Source organism: Pagrus major, chromosome 23 (genome assembly GCF_040436345.1).
Source record: "Pagrus major chromosome 23, Pma_NU_1.0".
NCBI classification, from domain to species: Eukaryota; Metazoa; Chordata; class Actinopteri; order Spariformes; family Sparidae; genus Pagrus; species Pagrus major.
Window position 1 is genome coordinate 5,779,902 of NC_133237.1, and position 19,390 is coordinate 5,799,291.

Sequence of the window (19,390 nt, forward strand, 5' to 3'; positions counted from 1 at the left end):
GAGTATGTCGGAGTCTCTAATGCCTCGTTAGATATTGATGTATGCACCTAGTGTTCAACGCAAGGAAATGTTTTTCTAGAAGATAGCAAATTTGTTAATCTCTGCTTCTGTGCATGGGACTTTATCACAACAGAAAAATGACCGATGATGTATGGCGACAAATAAGCTAGGAGGTTGGCCCACTGTGTGTAGCTAGTTTTGTGTAATACTTTGTTAAAGGACATACTATGCACTATGCATGCAGTCTGTATGTTACACAGCTAGCATGCTTCCGATGTTTGGTGAGTATGCCATTGAACTTCTCACCTAGAGAAAATGTATAAATAGAGCTGTTTTTTATACTAACTTGCTGTGGCAGAAATCCAAAACGAAATTTTGCAAAAACACATTGGCGATATCAGAAATTCCTATAAGAATGAATGGACATCCAGTTGACAAGCACAGGTACACAGAGCAATGTGGAAACGAGGCATTAGTCCAAACAAATGACTAGAAGCACAATATTAAACCACTGGAGTGCCCCTTTAAAACATTTGAAACCATGGCATATTATGATTGAAAACAAGGCTCAGATTTATGACAATGTAATATGACAATAACAAAGAAAATGTTATTAACAATGTAAAATAGTCAAAGAGCAGGGGTAGTCGCACTGACTCAGTCTCTACAATCAATCAAATGAAAGTTTATTGCATACACAATGTCTGAAACTCACGTTTGAGTTACCAGCCCAGGGCTGGTAAACTGAGGGACGTACACCTTGTAACAATGAATGCACTTTTTTCTCACAGTTACCCCTACCTTTTTCAGTGCAACGTCATGTATAAAATCTAAGATTTGCTCTCTGATACATTGGATCAGGTTTGTAATTCATTACGAAGTGCAAGAGAATGCAATAAAATTGAGAAACTACAATGTTACTCACATGTTGGGTGAACTTTACTCATTAATCTTCTAATAACAGATCAGCCCAACATTTGGCACTTGCTGGGTGCTAATTTCTGACCCTGTGTGCATAAATATATAAACACACAGTCATACACACCTGCACGCATGCAGGCACACAAGGTGTGTGATGCATGTGTTTGGGATCATTATTTCCTTTTTTTTCTAGGGGCAACATAAAAACCTAATCTGGGCCATACTTTTAAATCTGGACAAACAAATAAACATTTCTCTACATTAGCAGCGATTTTACAGCCATAGAGCACACAGACAGGGCTGCAGCCACTTGAAATCTCTCTAATATGGACCCGAGCACCTCCCCCTCACTCTTTTATGAATTATACATGGGCAACATTTAGAAACAATGTAGACAGGCCATTTCGTTTAGAGTTCTGATACTTTTATGCAAAACTTTTAAACAGCACTGCATAATATGTGGGGTGTTTGTGAAAATTTCTGAGTAACATACCAGAACGTGTTTATATGTTTAAGTCAGTACAGTTTCCGGCAAAACTCAGATAATATCATGAATTTTCAAAAGGGAAGAATCATTTTTGAAAATATCTAGTTGCTACCAAATCCATCAGCCATCTACATTGTCTCTCCAGGTTTCCTGTGCATAATAAGCTTTATTCTACCCTGCTATCCTATTAACATAGCTAGATTCACAGTCCAATTAAAATGAGCTTGTTCTTGAGTCTCTATTTTACAAACTGGAATTGACTCAGGATACTCAAAAAAGGGACAGAATGGGTTATCTTCCAACTAGGCCTACCGACAGCATAGAATAGACATACATATTGAGAGAAATTTATATATTAGCTTAGTATATATAATATACAAACAGTATACATAGTCTCTGTGACAGTGGTGGACAGGATGAAGGGAGACAGAAAGACAGGCAAGGTTGAACCTTTAGTCTCTGTAGGGTTCCCAGTGTGTGTGAGTGTGTGTGTGTTACAGCCCGTTCACACCAAAACTACGACCCGTGTTAGCCGTCTGTGTTCCTGGGTTGGTATCTGAACCAGCTCCTCTGCTTTGCTCTGCTGCCCGGGTCAGACACTGCTCGACTTTGGTATGACTGGGTAAACACAGGTTACTATAGTAACTATGAGATAGTGATGTATATGTGGGATAGTGTCGTGGCTGAATAACTAAAAGGAAATCCGATAGTTTGACCAGATCACACCATTCATGAGTTTAAAAACCAACACTGCGGTTTGAATGACGTTGCAATGCAACAACCCTGTTTAGCAGTGGGCTCAGAACTACAGCTGCAAACCTGGATCTTTGTGTGAACAGTGACAAAGGTGCATTGTATCTGGAATTATATTCTAGTATGTGAACGGTACAAATACAGGGTGAACCTGAGTTCTGCTTCAAACACAGGGTGTGGAAAGCCATACGAGATGGAGAAAGTGAGTGCGTGTGTACATCTTGGTGTGTACAGGGGAAGACTGATGAGAAACGGAAGCTGTGCTCCTGAAAAAAAGAAGAGAGAGAAACATAAAATCAGACATCCATTGATGGACAGGAAAATCCATCATATTAAGGTCTTTTACACACCAGGGGCATTTTTATTCGTGTGATTGATTTGCAGGTAAAACATGTCTAACCGTATTTCTTATTTTCTGAGATTTCTCACAGCGAATGAAGGCATAAACCAAGCATCATGTGCGAAACAGACTGCACGCCACAACTAATGATAATTATGGACGTGGATCTGCATCACCCTGTATTGTACTACAAGAGCTGAAAGGGAAGTGAAGTTGTTAAAATCGTCTGTGCTCTCTTCAAAGCCACCAAACTACTAATTTAACTCACAGAATATGGGAGTTGCTGGTCTACTGCTGCCTCGATCAGTTAGTTTGTTTGTATCTTTGGAGTTCAACGTATTAATACATCTGAACGGACTTTGGGTCCCTGGGACAGTAAGCTAAGAAGATCTCGGTGAATGCTACCTCTCTCTACCTGTCAGCGAGCTGGTCAGTGCTACAGTCCGATGCCAGATACTACTGAGCGCCTCTCACAACTCTGCAAGCTAGTGCAGTTTTTTCTGCCAGTCCCTGTCCTGTCCCTGTCTGTGGTCAGTAACAGTTTATTGTGATGCCTGTATCACAAATGTGCATATTGGAGTGTACTATCGGAAATTTGTGCTGTTGCCAATGTGAACAATTTTGAGCTGAAATATTCACAGGCAGGTATTTTCGCATTTTTTAGTTGTTCAGTTGTTATGTGCCTGGTGTGTAAAGGCTTTGAGCTACAAAAGTAGTAGTAGTACTAGTAGTAGTATTAAAACTCTCACCCACCATGTTGCGTCACATTGTTCTGCTGTACTGTATGCCTGTCTTGGAGGCGATGTTGGACCACGGCAGCAGAGATCGCAGCAGGGACTGGGCCTGTCGGTACAGCCTCTGAGGGATGGAGCAGGGGCTCAGGCTAGCCAGGGTTGAACCAATGTGCTGGATATAGTCAGTGGGACAGCAAGTTAAGGAAAATGTGAAAAATACCACATTTATGTTTGTTTATCTACTTGGTGTGTCTGTTTTATTACCTGAAAGTACAGAGATTTAATCATGACATCTCCTCTAGTAAAAAAATGCTGTAGGTTCTACTTACTGTAGTTAGTAATGTTCTGGTGAATGAATGAAATATAAAACAAGCTGTCCAAAACAATCTTGTTTCAACAAAAGGATATAATATTGTCCAGGGTGGATGCCCCCCATTGATGTAGAGCACATATGTGAATCCGTCTTTGAGGACGCCTCTTATGGAGTAGTAGTAGGGCAGGTAGTGGTGCTGCCTGAAGTCCCTGTTCTCATAGAAGTGGATGGCAGTGTTGTTGGTGGTGAGGACGTGTAGATAGATCGCCTTACAGTGGTCCTGGGCTGTTGTTGAGATGTGCTCCTTCAAACTGTCCAGCAGTAGGGAGCCTGAAGGGAGGAAAAAAGAGAGAGCTCAATAACATTTTGATGACATCACAGTCAAAATAAATTACATATATCGTTTGTCATTTACAAATCATCAGCTGTTGTGTGCTTTAACATTTAAATACAGAATGAGAAGTGGTTGTAGACCTGATAACCTGGCCTTGCACCAATGCACTGTAAAATTTCGATTCTTGATTTAAATCAACTCATCTTCTATAATTTGACCACTGAGACATTTGGCTACAATTTGAGCCCTGTTTTTGTGCCTGTATTTGTTTACTTTTTGGCAAACAGGCTCCATTAAAAGTATGCTGAATTAGCTATTAGCAACTCCTGTTTGTAATGCACCCATGGATGTAAAGACAACTATAACTGGGTTACTTTGATACTGAAAACATTTTAAAAACCTGATGATTCTCAGCAAGTTCTGGAGTTTTAAGGATTGTCTATATTTTAATATATATAAGTCTTAGTGGATTTCTGTAGATTTAACCACTACCAGACATCTGCCATTAAAGGGGCACTATGTAGTTTTGGAAAAGAAATTCAAACTCAGAATTATAATAATAAAAATAAAAATAAGGACAAAACACTGTTCGGAAGCTCGGAAGGTGGCAGGGTCCGTCAAATATAAACAAATCAGAAATTGTGAAATTGTGTTATCCTTCAAGGTCAAAAACCTGTCAATGAAGATCTTTCTGTTCCGGTCACATTTTTTTCCTCACAACTAAATGTTCAGATTTCAGTTATGACTCAGAAAATGAGTTTGATATTTGATGCATCTTGTGGCAATCATGGGCTAAGTGCTTCAAAGTACCTTAATTGCCTCCATGAGCTGTGCGTCACAACCGCTGCTGCTGCTGCAATTGCTGTGTTGATAAGGGGCCAAACTACAATAATATCAGCATGAACATTTTTTCCTTTTCCTCACACCTCCACCTTTCAACCCTCTAGTGCCTCCTCACATTTTTAAAAGTTAGAAGTGCCCATGAAATGGATGTGAGTCAATGCAATGTCCTCCATAGTGACAAGGCCAAGCTTGTGTGCATAAGAGTGTGAGAGCTAGTGGTTAAGGGGAGCAGTACCTATGCCATGTTTCCTGAACTCTTTGACCACTCCCAGGCTGAGGATGTAGGCTACCTGTGTGTCCACAGGGAAACTGGAGGCCAGGATGTCTCCATCCTAACACACACACACACACACACACACACACACACACACACACACACACACACACACACACAAAGACAAAGACCAAGAGAAAATTACACTCCCACCATTTCCCATGAATAGATTATTTTACCAATCACCACTTTTGACTCAGTATCAAATTTAAATCTAGTGTAACTTAAAATGATCTTTCAGTTTCAGTTTCACTTTCTTCCAGTTCGCTCTCTGGGACCTGCCTATTACCCTGCATTCATCTTTGCCTAGGCAAATTATCTACTGGGAAGGCAGATTCTAAAATGCAAATGTTCCTCCAAAGTCAGCTCCTGCTGTTAATTAAGTTTTGACCACTGGATTTCCATCCACTGAGTGAACAGCTCACAAAAACAATGTCATAAAGTGAGAGGAGCAGATTTCTGATACCATTCCAGTTAAAAAAATTCAATTTAGTATTTGATTACTGCACATCTGCCAGGCATCCTACTGTTTCAGGACACAAGTAAGCATTTTCCAGTAAAGTTCTATAACCACTTTATACGGCCTGGTGTACAGTATGATAGTCAAACACTTAAGACTTTGTAAATGTTAGACATTTACAAATACCAACATTCAAAGCACAGGAACACAGGACTAATAGTCAAATTTGTCTCACTCCTCAAAATGAAGGGACAAATTAGTTAGTTGCAGCTGTCCTTCCATCAATTTCTCTCTCATCTTATTCTTGTGTCATGACAGAGTCTAACACAGTCGAGGGCACCTGGTTCATCTAATTAGCAGACTAAAAACAGATTCTACTATGTGTTCCACTTAAAGACATATCCAAATGTCAGTGGTGTGTAAGTGGATAAACTGAACTAACAACACACTCAGTGACACCATCAACACACAGTGAACCTCAAAGAATACACTTCGTAAAACCCTTGTGTTTTGTGTGAGTGAGTGTTTAACAGGACTGAACATCGAACCTCTTTGTGTACTTTGGTCCGGCCTTTGATCTCGGCCACAATCATTCCCACGATGCCTCCTCTGAAGGTGGCAGCGAGGGAGAAGAACTTCTTGTTGGAGGTGATGTCCTGATACCATGAGTCTGGGTACCTGCAGGCAAAGGTCAAAAAGCTTAGCATTCATGCACAGGCAGGCATGTATTGGAACCTGTTACCCAGTCCTAGAAGTTTAGCAACATAATGGGACTCCTTACTATACAAGTCAAACCAGATTAGTAATGGCTCTATTTTAGTCTCTTTAGAACATGTTAACAAATATAAATATTTGGCTTTTAGGGAGAGCTCTGAGGTCAGCCAAGGTTCAAGGTTCATTCATTTGTCAGTCTACAACTCACAGTTCCTTTAAGATGCACGAGCAGCTATTGTTTATTTTTTATGTTAAAGTGTAGAGGATGAGTTGAAAAGTCTTAAAGCCTGAGGAAAAATCCATTAAAAAGGCAAAACTAGTCTACATATACAGTACCCAAACTTATGTGCATGTGTCTTTCCTATAATGAACTACATCACAGTAACATGGGGGTTTAATGCATTCAAGAGTGTACAGGTTTAAAGGTATAGTGTGGTATGAAAATTATGCTATCATACCATGTACATGTTCTCATCTACAGTACTGAATTCTGCTGTATTAGTGTTATATCAAGTCCCATGTCTTTATAGGACAGGAAATATTTTGAGAAATGACAATAAAGCGTTTGTTCAACCAAAGAAACCTTCTGTTTTAATCCCCTTAAGTGTCATTGTCACTGATAGTAATAATTATAATTGTGAGAATACCATCTACTGTGATGCTGTGAAACTATGATATACTCTAAGATGGTTATAATACTGTGAAAATTTCATACCAACCCTGCCACACACTGTAGTTCCTCTGAGTGCAATTTATTTATTATAATTCTTCAGACTTTAGACAGAATAGAGATATACAAGGTTTTCTGGGGTTTACTGATTTACTACCATACCGGCAAGACATGGGCTGGGTACCAAGGTCAATATAATGGAAATGCTAAATGATCTGCCTCTGTAACCACCTGATGATATAGCAGATGATTTAATAAATAAAAAGGCGTCTTCATGGGCTACTTCATCTTTGAGGAGGCTGACATGCTGCATATATAAGCTTTTAATTAAGTTTGAAAAAAATATCTTGTCCAAGCCAAAATTTAGGAATCACAGCATTTATATAATAAAAAGTCCAGCTCTGAATCATATGCCCCACACACATACAGTACATATAATGTGATTTGGCAAATGTTTTTTGTCAGTGATTGATTGTTTTTTTTCAAGCAGATTTTCTTATTTCTTTACTTTTTGCAGTTTTGCTTAAAAGACAAACAAAAAAAACAATAGATAGACGCAACACTGACAATGACTGAATTTGTGGTGTCCTGTAAGCCCATTTAGGCTGTGTGCATTACACAGTGATACAAACTTAATTCAATCATCGCTTCTCTAATCAAATCCCCCAAGTGTCACACACTTACTTCCAGTGGGAACTCTTCTCAAAAGAGATTATGTGAATGCACCAAAGTGGATCCACATTTGTCCAGAGAATCAGAACAATTGTTTGATTGTTCTTTTACATTTTTTCAACAACAAATAACATACATATTTTCAATGATAGATTTAAAAGGAGACAAAAACAATTAACAAATTAAAATTAAAATGCAGATTAAATCGAAATGCTTCAAACTCTAATCCTGAACACTGAAAATGATTCTTACTCGATTGGGAACCAATCACCACAGAGCAGCTTGACATTCTCTATGTCATCGTGGCAGAGAAAGCGGAGCTGGACTTCACTGAGGGCTGTGGGAGGCACCACGTCACTCATTCACACCTGCAGGGACCAACAGACAGCACAGACAGGTTTGGTGAGTCCCACCAGTATCAGTAACTCTGACCTAAAACCAAAAATGAAGAGATCAAGCTAAAAAAAAAACTAAAACTTTCAAAGACAGTGACAGACCAACAGTAAGTCCTAACTTCAATGAAGAGTGGTCATCCACACCCGAAAGAGTCAAATGTAGATAGGACGTCAGACTTTTATTAAGACTTCATGGACAGTATTAACAGGTTTGAGAAGAACACTGAGCGCTTTGTAGCAAAACCAATAATTTAAGGGCGTCTAAAGAATCAGGAATCAGACCTATTACTAAACCCCAGGAACAAAGTTTTAAACACATCAAAATGTGGTTGGGATCTTTTTGAAAACACATGACATACAGCAGCCTCTTTCATCTATTATTGTGTGGGATGAAGGAGGCTTGTCAGTGTGTTTATGTGTGTGTGTATCCACTTCATTAACTAACATTTAGGCATATCAGCACTTTAAAAAAATTAAAAAACTATGATGATATGCCTGCATGTTTGCAGTTTTTGCATTTTCCGAAATTTTGTCTTTTTAAGAACTTCGTTTTAGAACATGGCAATGAAGTGAACCCAATTTAATAGGATAAATACATGATCAAACCTGGCAGAACCAGTGATGTGTGTGAAATTATTAAAAGGTAGGGTCATAAACAAACCACAAAATGTAACGCTTAAGAGAAAATTAATCATCAACTATTTATATAATCAATAAATTGTTTCTTAAGTAAACACACCAAAAGATCAGTGGTTCAATCCCCTCTAAATCGACCAACTGAAAAAAAAAAGAAATTGAATTTTTCATGTCTTCAAATCGTTAGTTGAAGCTTTCATCTATAATGATAACTGCACTCAAAATAATACTAAGGGTGCAGTTAACCATTACTTGTATCAATCAATCTTTCTCCTATTTATTTTCGATTAACTGATTAATTGTTTTGTCTATAAAACGTCAAAAAACGTCCTTAAAAGTTCACAATAAAGAAAGACTAGGAAAAGAAAGGAATTCTCAGATTCGTGAATATGCAAATAATTTATGGCCAAGCATTTCATTTCTGAACAGTTTCAGTCAGAGAAAGTGAGCTATTGACTAGTGCTTGCGGTGGAGAACAGTCACAACTACAGTAAAGACTGATCTAAAATATCAGCTGCCCAAAAATGAATGAATGCCTACTGTTGACATATTAGCATTACATTACACGTTTATATAGATGTAGATAATGCTTTGAATCCATCTTATATTGACACCGATCTGACAATCCAAAACAACAAGCCTTGTTTCATTATTGCTGACTAACTTACTAACTTCACCCACTACTGAGCTAACGTAACACAAAAACACCATCTGACTGTAACGTTAGACCTTAACAGAAATATCTGTTTGTGTCCTCAGTGGTCGGTGTTGCTGGACCCTAATAGCCTAAGTAACTACTTCTTAAAGCAAAAAACACGGCTCTTCTCTTAAAAAAAATTAAAAAAACAAAGAAAGAAAAATAAAATGATAAAAAATACTCAAACAGTCTAAAACAACAAACGAAAGCGTGGCGACCTGGTAAAGTATAACAAGTATAACAGCTGCCTAATAATTAGCATACAGGCTAACCTTAGCTACCGCTAGCTAACGTTGTGTTGCTAAGCTAACGTACCTTATTTCAACACCCAGACCGCAGGAAAGTCGAGGAGAATTATATTCCTTGGGTATCAGGGGATACAGTCACTACTCCGGACACAGCATGATAAAACACCAGTCTTTGCCCAACTCGCAACACGGTTTCATTACTGTGCCGATGGTACACAGGCTGCTAAGCTAGCCAGAGCTCTTCTCCCTGCTTAGGTAACAGCTGGATGTTTTCTTCCTGTTTGTGTCAGCTACACGGCTGACGTCACACTACAGGCTTTTCTTCTAGTGATGAGTCGGTTAGTATCAAACACATAAAAGCTCTATCGCCACCTACTGGACTGAAGTGTGGACAAGAACATGCAGAATCTAGGAATCTTGGACGTCTCCAAGCTGAAAAGTGTATTCAGTGTATGTTTACCACAAGGTGTAGCTGAAAGCTCTAAAAAAACAACAACTATGTGGTCTGTATTGTATGTTTTATATTTATCCTACCTGCATCACATACAACAAAAAAGTGGCTCCCAACCTGAGGGTCGAATCACCCAAAGCAGTCCAAAGATAAGCGCTGCAATTAATAGTACAAGAAAGCAGAAAAACACATTGTTGCTAAGATAAATTGTGTGTATTTTTTCTGGCTTTTTCCTAAACTTTATTTAATGCTTGTGAATTTGTGAGTACTTTTCAAGGCCAAGGTTTGAATCTTTAATTGTACTGGCCACCATGCACATATATTCATATGACGAGAGATCGCAGGTAAACAAAACTTTGCTGACGAGGTCACAAGCTAAAAAGTTTGGGAGTCAATTAGATAAAGTACTGAGAAGTCTATGCATTTGATCCTGTAAAAACATTTGGACATTCCACAAAGACACTTTTTTTTCTCTTTCTTTTTTTAATTTAGCTTTTGGCTCGATTCACAGCTGCATTATTGATCAGGAGCAGATGAAAACAAAGCCTAACTCCCATACAAACTGTTCACATCACAGAATGATATTACTGCAGAAACTATATGGTATGAATTTATTTTGTGAGATGGTTGTGCCAGAGTAAGATCCTTAAATGAAAAAAGGGCAAAGAGGGATCAACCTAACACACAGGAAAAAAGTTTGGGGCTGAATTTAATAACACTATTCGAACAGCCTCAACACTCCTGCACCTGGAGCGTCACTCTCTGTGCTCACTGCTTCTTGTTTCCTTCACACACTGACTTACCTGCATATGTCCTGGCGACTGATTCCCCTGCACCACAAACTGCATACACTTTGGCCTCCTTTTACAATGTTTACAAGAACTAAAAAAAAAGTGAATTTCTCCAAATTAACATAAAGTTAATGTTCTATGATACCTAGCCAGCATAAAGTGATGTTAGCTGTTGCAGAAGGAGTTTCTGAGAGCTTAACTTATTGCTAAAAATGAATATCAATACATTATATTTTTATTCTCATAAATACAAGTTAAAGACATGTTTGTAATTATCAGGCTTGGCATGGAAGCAAATGTTTTTTGTTTTTTTATTGGAAGATATTACGTGAAAAATAAAATATTCACTAAAATGTAAATGAGGCTCAGTACAGCAAAACATTTCACCCTGAATCAACCCTCTTTATCACATAGACATGCCATCTGTTGCCTTCTCATTGCTACTGCAAATATTGCAGGTGAAAATAGCCTCTATTAATCATCTGTACTCTAGTTCAAGAAGATTCTTTGTCCAGTTGATGAATAAAATAATATAGAAAATAAGCAAAAAGGAATAACATTTTAAAATACAACTTATGACATCATCCAAAGTTAATATTGTGATTGAATCGTAAATTTCAGCATCTTAAATGTGTGTTTCTACAAATATATGTCACAAGATGGAAACAAGGTTTTTAGTGCATGTTTCAAAGTGAATTTTTATTATATTTTTAGAAATGTGATGCAATTCTTATTTTTGTAAAGCATTAGATATATATTTCAAACCATCAGGTTGACTGTGGAAGCATACAAATCGGTTTTTTATGTCTGTATGTCTGAACTGTTTCTTCATAATAATCATTATACCCTATAATAAATTGATCAGAACACCTACTGGAGGTCAGCGAGTATTTGCATTTTAATGTTACACTTAGTTGTTTATCACTTATGGCTTTGAATGGATTTGCTGTTGCCACCATGGCAACTCTTCCTCCAGATTTGGCAGCTTTTCAGTTCTCAGGGGAAGCTTTCTTTCATCTCTTTATCAGAATTAGCTTCATTGGAAAAATGTGCGTACACATACACTCTTCCACACGGCTCCAACAGAGTTACAGCTGAATGAGGACAACACAGCTGAACAAAGAAAGGTAAACATGTACATGTTAATGTAGGTAAGTGGATGTTTCAGTGTTACAGAGTTAGTGACTGATTAAACTATGCAACACAGTGATGCTGTGTTGAAATAAACTGTTGTTACTTATGCATAATGTACTTCCTCGAAGGTGGAAGAACACGGTAGCACTTCAGATTTTAGCCAGCAAATTACAGTGAAGGTATTTCTATATACAGGATACCAATGAAATATAACCCTGGTTCCTAAAAAGTAGGAAAGCTGTGTAAAACATATATAAAACAGAATGTGATAATCTCCTTGAGTCTCCATAGTCTCAATTGAGAACAGTCAAGACAATGTATTTAATGTTTGACTACATCAACTTCATTGATTTTTGTAAAAATATGCTTATTCTGAATTTGATGCTGGCAACACATTTCAAACCAGTTGGGACAGAGTCAACAAAAGACTGGGAAAATTGTGGAACGCTCTCAAAACACCTGTTTGGATCATTCCACAGGTAAACAGGCTCATTTGTAACAGGTGATATTATCATGATTGAGTATGAAAGAGGCATCCTTCAGTGGCTCAGTCATTCACAAGCAACGACAGAACGAGGTTCACCACCAAACACATTATTGTATTAAGGATATTACTACATGGGCTCAGGAAAGGAAGTTTATCTATGTTTACACGGTCTCTCAACTTGTTTGGAGGCAACCAGACAAGCAGGGAACCAACAGGCTAGTCATGAAAAGGAGCCGAACTACACTTTAAAGCAACATCATGCAGAAACTGGCATTTTGTGCGATTTGGCTTTTACCTCGGCTGTAAAAACACATAGAATAATGATATGCCAGGTGTTGAATTTGAGAATGGCTGGCCACGATTCTTTATAATAAATGTTGTCTAATAAACCTCAATAAAGTTTGTTTGTGAGTGGAAGTATATGTTTGACTCCTTGATGTGACAGCCACATTGTAGCCTTCATAGAAACATCAGACCATCATTAGTTTCCTTTGCCCAGCACCTTAGGACCTCCATGTCTGCTATGCTGCACAACCTGAATAACAGGTACCCCATCCACAACACACCTCCTCTGTTCACCCCTCCCCTGCCTGATCCAGTCACATGCACATGCAGGTAAATAAAAACCTCAGAGAGACACAATTGGTGGTTCTGCTCAGAAGTTGTAGTCAAGCCTCTGGGGATTCACACAGTCAAGCCTCTGTGCAGTTCTGACAACAGGCCTCCTCCGTCCCCACTCAGACTAACAGCAGCAGGTAGATATGCAGCTCTGACTCGCACAGCTGAGCAGAGCACAGCTCACACTGTGATGCACGATCAGTATGTTTGGAGACTTTTTGTTAATGACAATATAAATTAATTATTTTGTACAACAATGCACTAAACCTGTTTGTTGTTTAGAATTATAACTCTTGAAGGCTATGTGACACCTGCAACATGTTTATAAAGGCAGATATGGTACTTTATGTTACAGTAAGATAGGATAAATTAAAATAAATTACTAGAAGCAACAGTGAATATGGTTTATTGTGACAAAAAGTCGACACACTAGTGCGTCTGTTTTCAATTTCCGTATTTTATAACCTTTGGACAAGAGTCACTTCCTCACCAATGTTACCAAGGAAACAGGATAATATAGTCCCTTCCTGGAGTAATGTTTTACCCAGCGGTGCAACATGAGTCCTGCCTCTGCAAATAGCTGAATTCAAATGCTACGCTGCTGACTTGTAGTGAGATAAACTGCCAGGAATAGAGCGCATGTTGTCATGTGTCCAGGGGTGCAGGTGTTACGTCCGTCTCTCACTCCCACAGTAAGGCCTTCAGGCTCCTGTCACATACAGTATGACTGCACATTAAACAGCATGAACTCCCTGCAATATATTACATGCTAACTCTCCAGGTGTCATGCGATCAAGATTTAAAATTCTGAAAAGAAAAAACAACAACCAAAACCTGGAAAAGTCTTTTTTGACTATCTGACCTCTTTGACCCAGGATGCGTTTGCTGTGTGCGTTGGGCCTTTTTTTGGCCCTGCTGCATCTTTCCACCTCTCTGCTGTTGGGAGCCTTCAACATCAAGTCATTTGGAGACAAGAAATCCTCAAACACGACTCTGATGAACATCATCAGCACGGTCTGGAACTGCATTTTATATCCACTATTCCTTTTTTAACGTGTATCTTATTTGTCTCAGAAGCAAAAATCTGTAAAATACCACAATATATACAATATATATAAAATTGAAATAAAAAACAAAAGAAGAAGAAGCACAGGTTTGAATTTGTAGTCCCTAGTGCGGATACAACAATGGATTTGAAGGTACAATTAGTCTCAGAAAGAAAGCCCTGTTTCATGATACTAAGATTTCTTTGTTGACTTATTTTTAAACAGTTGCTGCAATTCAGAACAGAAATAATACACTATGTGGACATTTATATAGCAACTTTCGATTTTCCTGACTTTCATATTGTTAATTAACAACCCCTAGTCACATTCACCCATTCATACACTGATGGCAGAAGCTGCCATGCAATGTGCCGACCAATTTGGGATTTAGTATCTTTCCTACATGCACTGACGTACAGCCGGGGGATCCGGGCATCAAACCACTGACCTTCGAATTTGTGGACAACCCACTCTACCTCCTGAGCCACAGCTGCCCCAGTAAACAAAAAATACATTACAAAGTAGTAGATAAAAATAAACAAAAAGTGTATAGGCCCCTACATCTCGTTGTAATTAAATATAAGCTATACTACATAAAAATAATGTACAATGATGTTCATGTTATTGAGAGTGAAAACAGAAAGACTTGGTGATCTTGTACTGTTACAAAACCGTGAGGTGTAATAGTAAAATCTGTTATTCACTTTATCCTAGTCCCTAGTACTGCACGGGTATGGATCCTACATTTCCCATAATGCAACCTTTAGCATTTCATCATTTTTTAAAATCCTGGTAAATGTCCATGGCTTTCTATAACCCCAGTTTGTAACGCAGGGTTTCCGCCTTACATTTGCACTGTCTGGGCCCAAGCTCGAATAACCCTGATAACATTGCCCTGACGTCACTAGTGGGTTTCGTCCTCCAGAGCCACAGAGGAGATATATGTTATAACTGTTTAAACAGGCTGAGTAATATGTCCAATGTCAAGTGAACTTTTATTTGTAAAATTAGTAAACTGTCCCTTTTCTACCTACAACACCAATGTTTTCAGAGAACTGCACATTGAAGAACCTCACTTTAAATCAGTCATAACATGAAAAAGACACTTGTGTTTCTGTTTTTCAGATTGTCCACCGCTATGACATTGTTCTGATCCAGGAGGTCAGAGACAGCGATCTGTCAGCAACCAAAAGACTGATGGAGCACGTCAACAAGTTAGACTGACTACACACCTCATACAGAGCATACACTCAGTGTTATTACACAGAATGTGGTGGCCAAAATGTGGTTTGTAGTCTGCAAGGTGGACAGCTCATAAACTGGCATTATGATATATGATAAACAAAATGATGCTCTTCATCTCTCTCTCTCTCTTTCTCTCTCTCTCTCTCTCTCTCTCTCTCTCTGTGTGTGTGTGTGTGTTTTCCCAGAGGTTCTCCTCAGTTCAGGTACAGCCACATCGTCAGTGAGCCTATCGGTCGCAGCTCCTATAAGGAGAGATACCTCTTCCTCTACAGGTACACAGAAAGGCACAAAAACAGAGCCGCTGCAACAGTCACAGTATCTTTTAAAGAATTCTGTTGTGACCCAACATCAGTCAACAGAAACAGATATATTTGTCTTTTAAAGTCTTATTACTTCAACTCTGCAGTTTGCAGTGTCTATGTTATTTTTGTGAGCAGTGACTGCCATAAAGAGGATCCTATAGTCAACATTGTTAAAAAAGTTTATATCCTGCATTCAAAATCTTACTTAAGTAAAAGAACAAAAGTACTTCCAGCTAAATGTAAATGTAAATCATTATTATAGCTGATGCACAACAAGCATTTAAAAGTTGTATCGGTCTTGGTGGAGCTAGTTGTCCCTTTGAAATGCAGTGTACTAGATGTATAAATTAAAGAAAATGATACTATGATAAAGTAAAAGTAGGCTACTTCAAAATTGTATTAGTGTAGTGTCAGGGCTGGTATGTTGAGCAACAGGGAGCTGGACTGCAGGACAGCTTTAGTGATTCATTAAAGAAAGCTTGTGTGGAGATCAGTAGGCAGGCAGGTACACAGGTAAATAGTCAGGCTGGCAGGTTACCAAGAAAAGGTCCAGATAACAGAAAGAACAAGGAATGAACTGGCAGAGTCCCAGTGGGAATGAGCTGGCTAAGCATGGAAACAGTTGAGAGTGGGCGAAGTGGGCCAGTTATCTGCAGATTAGATGAGAAGTGGCAGCAGGTGTGTGGATGAGTGGGGTGGTCAGCTGATAAAGAAAGGAAGGAAAGTCTGAGGGCATCTGGTGGATGAGGGGAGAATTGCAAAGAAAAATGTATATGGCTGGAGAGGAGTTACAGGGAGATAGACAGTGACCTATAGTACTTGAGTACATGTACTTAGGCTTTGTCATGTCCACATGATACAAATTTAAAGCATCACACAATGTTGTGTTGCACATGCGTGTTGATATATTCTTTTATCATGAAATCACATTTCTGCATAACAAGGCTGGTGAATACATAATGAACTTTGGTCAAACTTTATTAAGTAATAAGATGATAAGATTAATGCTAGTATAATTATAATAAAATGTATTTCCTTGGCATTATGTTAATGTTAAATACAGTATGTTACAAATCTACACACTACATTTAGTTAATTCACTTATTCTGAATGAGACAGCCTGCCCCCTGGTGACCATGAGGGGGCACAGGACTGATTCAGTTCAGTAAGTGAAATATGAATGAATGATTTTTGAAAATGCTCCAGTAATGCTGTGAAAAGCTGACTGTGAGACAGAGTTGATGGACCTTACCCACTATGAAACAACTTTTGAAGGTAAACCCTCACCAGGAAAGAAGCTAAACTACAGTACAGTACAGTACAGTCTGATAAGGAGCTACCTCACACTTTTAGAAGGAAATAGTATGACGTTGTTAAGTAATATCTTTCCTCCCCAGGGAGCAGACGGTATCTGTGGTTAAAAACTACACCTACGATGACGGCTGTGAGCCCTGTGGGACAGACACCTTCAGCAGAGAGCCCTTCGTTGTCATGTTCTCCTCCAGATATAGCGGTAGGCTCATACCACTTTTTGACCATCATCACACCAGTAATGTAGATTGTCTCAGTAAGATTTGTGTAGGATTAGATCCTGAGGTCTGTTGGTTAACTTGCCTCAAGTTGAACTCTTACTACCATAGAGGATTTGTGTCAGGCCTACTCTGTCCTGACCAATTTAAAGGTCCATTATGCTCATTTTCAGGTTCATACTTACAGTTTATATTTTGGGTGTCTACTAGAAAATGTCTACACAGTTTAATGTTCAGAAAACACATTATGTTTCTCGTACTGTCCATTGCTGCGACGCCACTATTCTCCCTCTGTTTGAACGCTCCGTTTTAGTGACTGTCTCTTTAAGGCCCCTCTCCCACAAAACCCAGTCTGCTCTGATTGGTCAGCTCTCACAGGCCTAAGCAGGTCCCAGCCACTGTGTTTCTGCACAGTTCTGCCGTGTTTTTGCAACCACGGCTTTGCTGGGGGCATGAATGAGGACAGTAACTGTATGGTTGTGACATCACAACCTCAGGGAAGTCCTGACAGTTCGTTTAAAGAGAGTTTCTACACATGGCTTGTTTGCATTTTCTGTGGATTGTAAATGCTGTATGATTTATGTCTGCCATAACAGAACTCTGAAGTTGTCGCTCCTCCTTCAAACATACCTCCCTTCATTAATTAATTAATTCTACCCTCTTTGTTTTCTAGCTGTGAAGAACTTTGTCCTGATCCCCCAGCACACCTCTCCAGACTCGGCTGTGAAGGAAGTGAACGCTCTCTATGATGTGGTGGCTGACGTCCGCACCCGCTGGAACACCAACGTGAATACTTTCTTTAACTCTACAAACACAGCCACACAAAATATCAATAACTTAGTGGCATTGCTTAAAATAGGTTGAGTGCACAGTATAATTGTTGTGGTAAAATATGAGATGGGGGTGAGAGTGGTTAAACCAGTACAATCTCTCTGCAGGACATCGTGCTGTTGGGCGACTTCAACACAGACTGCAACTATGTGTCGGGCTCTGACTGGCAGCACATCCGCCTCTTCACCGACAAGAGTTTCCACTGGCTGATCGGCAATGAGGTCGACAGTACTGTGTCGCAAACTACTAACTGCGCTTACGACAGGTAGACGCACACCCAGACAGCAGCATAGCGCACACACACACAGACTCTTAATTCCACCCCTCTTCCTGTATTTGCAGGATCGTGGTCACCACTGATATGTTGAAGGGAGTGTTGCAGGGCAGCGCTCAGGTCTACAACTTCATGACGGACTTGAAGCTCAGCCACAGTCTGGTAAAAACAACTTTAGTTTTAATTTTCCTATATCAATACAACATGATTCACTTCAGTTGCCATGTCCAAAAAGGCTGAGTGTGCGAAGAGAAAGTTAACCCTGGATGAAGATCTGGTTTTTGATGTGGGAGTGTAGTAAGGACATGGTCACTGTCGGGTGTGGTTACTGGTACAACAGACTCTAAAGGAGTTGTTAGTTCATATGGTGTTAACTAGAGTTGAGCCGATGAAGTCAGACACTTGGTGTTGATCAAAGTTGTGATTAAAAGTTTGGCCTAGAAGATTTTAGGGAATGGCCAGAGTTATGTTTGACATTTTAGGAAATACACTTAAAAAAGTCAGATGAGGACATTTCTACCACTATAATGTCCGTTCAGTTAATATGAAGCTACACCAACCAGCCTGTTAGCTTAGCACAAAAACTGGAGGAAACAGGCAGCCTGGCACTGTCAAAAAGTACCAGCACCCCTAAAGCTCACGAATGAACATGTTGATATCTAGTTTGTGTTTAGTGTAGAAACAACAATCCACAATTTTACAGAACGTTATGTGGTGGACTATTTCGGCAGTGATGCTAATTACAAAGATGTTTTGGTTGATGGGCTAAAAAAAGCAAAACCACCAGTATGTTGTATTCTTCACTAATGGGAGTGAAAAGAGTGTATTTTGATGACCTATGCGTTTTACTGTACATAATAAAACATATTGTAGAGGGAAAACAACAACTGCTTTCTGTTTAACTGTATGAACTGAATCAATCGTCTGCATGCCAAGCTGGACTAACAACAAACCGTGCCACAGGGAAACTTTCTACAATGTTTTCTTTATCTCTCTCAGACATTGGCTGTCAGTGACCATTACCCTGTGGAGGTGGAGCTGATTGGCTAGGCTGCTGCTGTCTATATCACCTCTACCACGGGCCTCCTCCTGAATATGAATTAATAATACTCGCTGCCAACCACGCAGCCATGAGTTACAAGACTGAAATAAACAATTCTGACAAATTATTTCATTGCAAACTTGCTTCAT

At 39.2% G+C, this 19,390-nt stretch overlaps 2 protein-coding genes across 3 annotated transcripts; one reads left to right on the forward strand and one right to left on the reverse strand.

Annotated features, from left to right (window-relative positions):
- Nucleotides 1-665: 665 nt before the first annotated feature.
- Nucleotides 666-9,773, reverse strand: naa60 (N-alpha-acetyltransferase 60, NatF catalytic subunit). 2 transcript variants are annotated; one of them, XM_073494277.1, is made up of 7 exons: nucleotides 9,559-9,773; nucleotides 7,768-7,883; nucleotides 6,008-6,137; nucleotides 4,961-5,057; nucleotides 3,644-3,878; nucleotides 3,255-3,420; nucleotides 666-2,427 (listed from the first exon to the last, which is right to left on the reverse strand). In XM_073494277.1, exons 2-6 carry the CDS (start codon nucleotides 7,875-7,877, stop codon nucleotides 3,264-3,266), a joined length of 729 nt encoding a protein of 242 aa, XP_073350378.1. In that variant the 5' UTR covers nucleotides 7,878-7,883; nucleotides 9,559-9,773; the 3' UTR covers nucleotides 666-2,427; nucleotides 3,255-3,263. The 2 variants fall into 2 exon arrangements, with proteins under 2 accessions (XP_073350378.1, XP_073350379.1); XM_073494278.1 differs by having other exon boundaries at nucleotides 2,341-2,427; nucleotides 3,251-3,420; nucleotides 9,559-9,743.
- A 3,217-nt stretch (nucleotides 9,774-12,990) lies between these two features.
- dnase1 (deoxyribonuclease I) lies at nucleotides 12,991-19,368 on the forward strand. The gene is made up of 9 exons (XM_073493695.1): nucleotides 12,991-13,109; nucleotides 13,848-13,986; nucleotides 15,144-15,232; nucleotides 15,449-15,535; nucleotides 16,963-17,078; nucleotides 17,768-17,880; nucleotides 18,033-18,190; nucleotides 18,268-18,361; nucleotides 19,199-19,368. Exons 2-9 carry the CDS (start codon nucleotides 13,849-13,851, stop codon nucleotides 19,247-19,249), a joined length of 846 nt encoding a protein of 281 aa, XP_073349796.1. The 5' UTR covers nucleotides 12,991-13,109; nucleotide 13,848; the 3' UTR covers nucleotides 19,250-19,368.
- The last annotated feature ends 22 nt before the right edge of the window (nucleotides 19,369-19,390 follow it).

What these genes read in the sequence shown, in the direction of transcription:
- naa60 (XM_073494277.1), bottom strand. Translation starts at nt 7,877, where the DNA reads ATGAGTGACGTGGTGCCTCCCACAGCCCTCAGTGAAGTCCAGCTCCGC. An exon ending in GGACCAAAGTACACAAAGAG is followed by an intron (nt 5,058 to 6,007) that starts GTTCGATGTTCA and finishes TGTGTGTGTTAG; the next exon opens with GATGGAGACATCCTGGCCTC. An exon ending in GTTCAGGAAACATGGCATAG is followed by an intron (nt 3,879 to 4,960) that starts GTACTGCTCCCC and finishes TCCTCCCTTCAG; the next exon opens with GCTCCCTACTGCTGGACAGT.
- dnase1 (XM_073493695.1), top strand. Translation starts at nt 13,849, where the DNA reads ATGCGTTTGCTGTGTGCGTTGGGCCTTTTTTTGGCCCTGCTGCATCTT. An exon ending in TGATGAACATCATCAGCACG is followed by an intron (nt 13,987 to 15,143) that starts GTCTGGAACTGC and finishes TCTGTTTTTCAG; the next exon opens with ATTGTCCACCGCTATGACAT. An exon ending in GCACCCGCTGGAACACCAAC is followed by an intron (nt 17,881 to 18,032) that starts GTGAATACTTTC and finishes ATCTCTCTGCAG; the next exon opens with GACATCGTGCTGTTGGGCGA.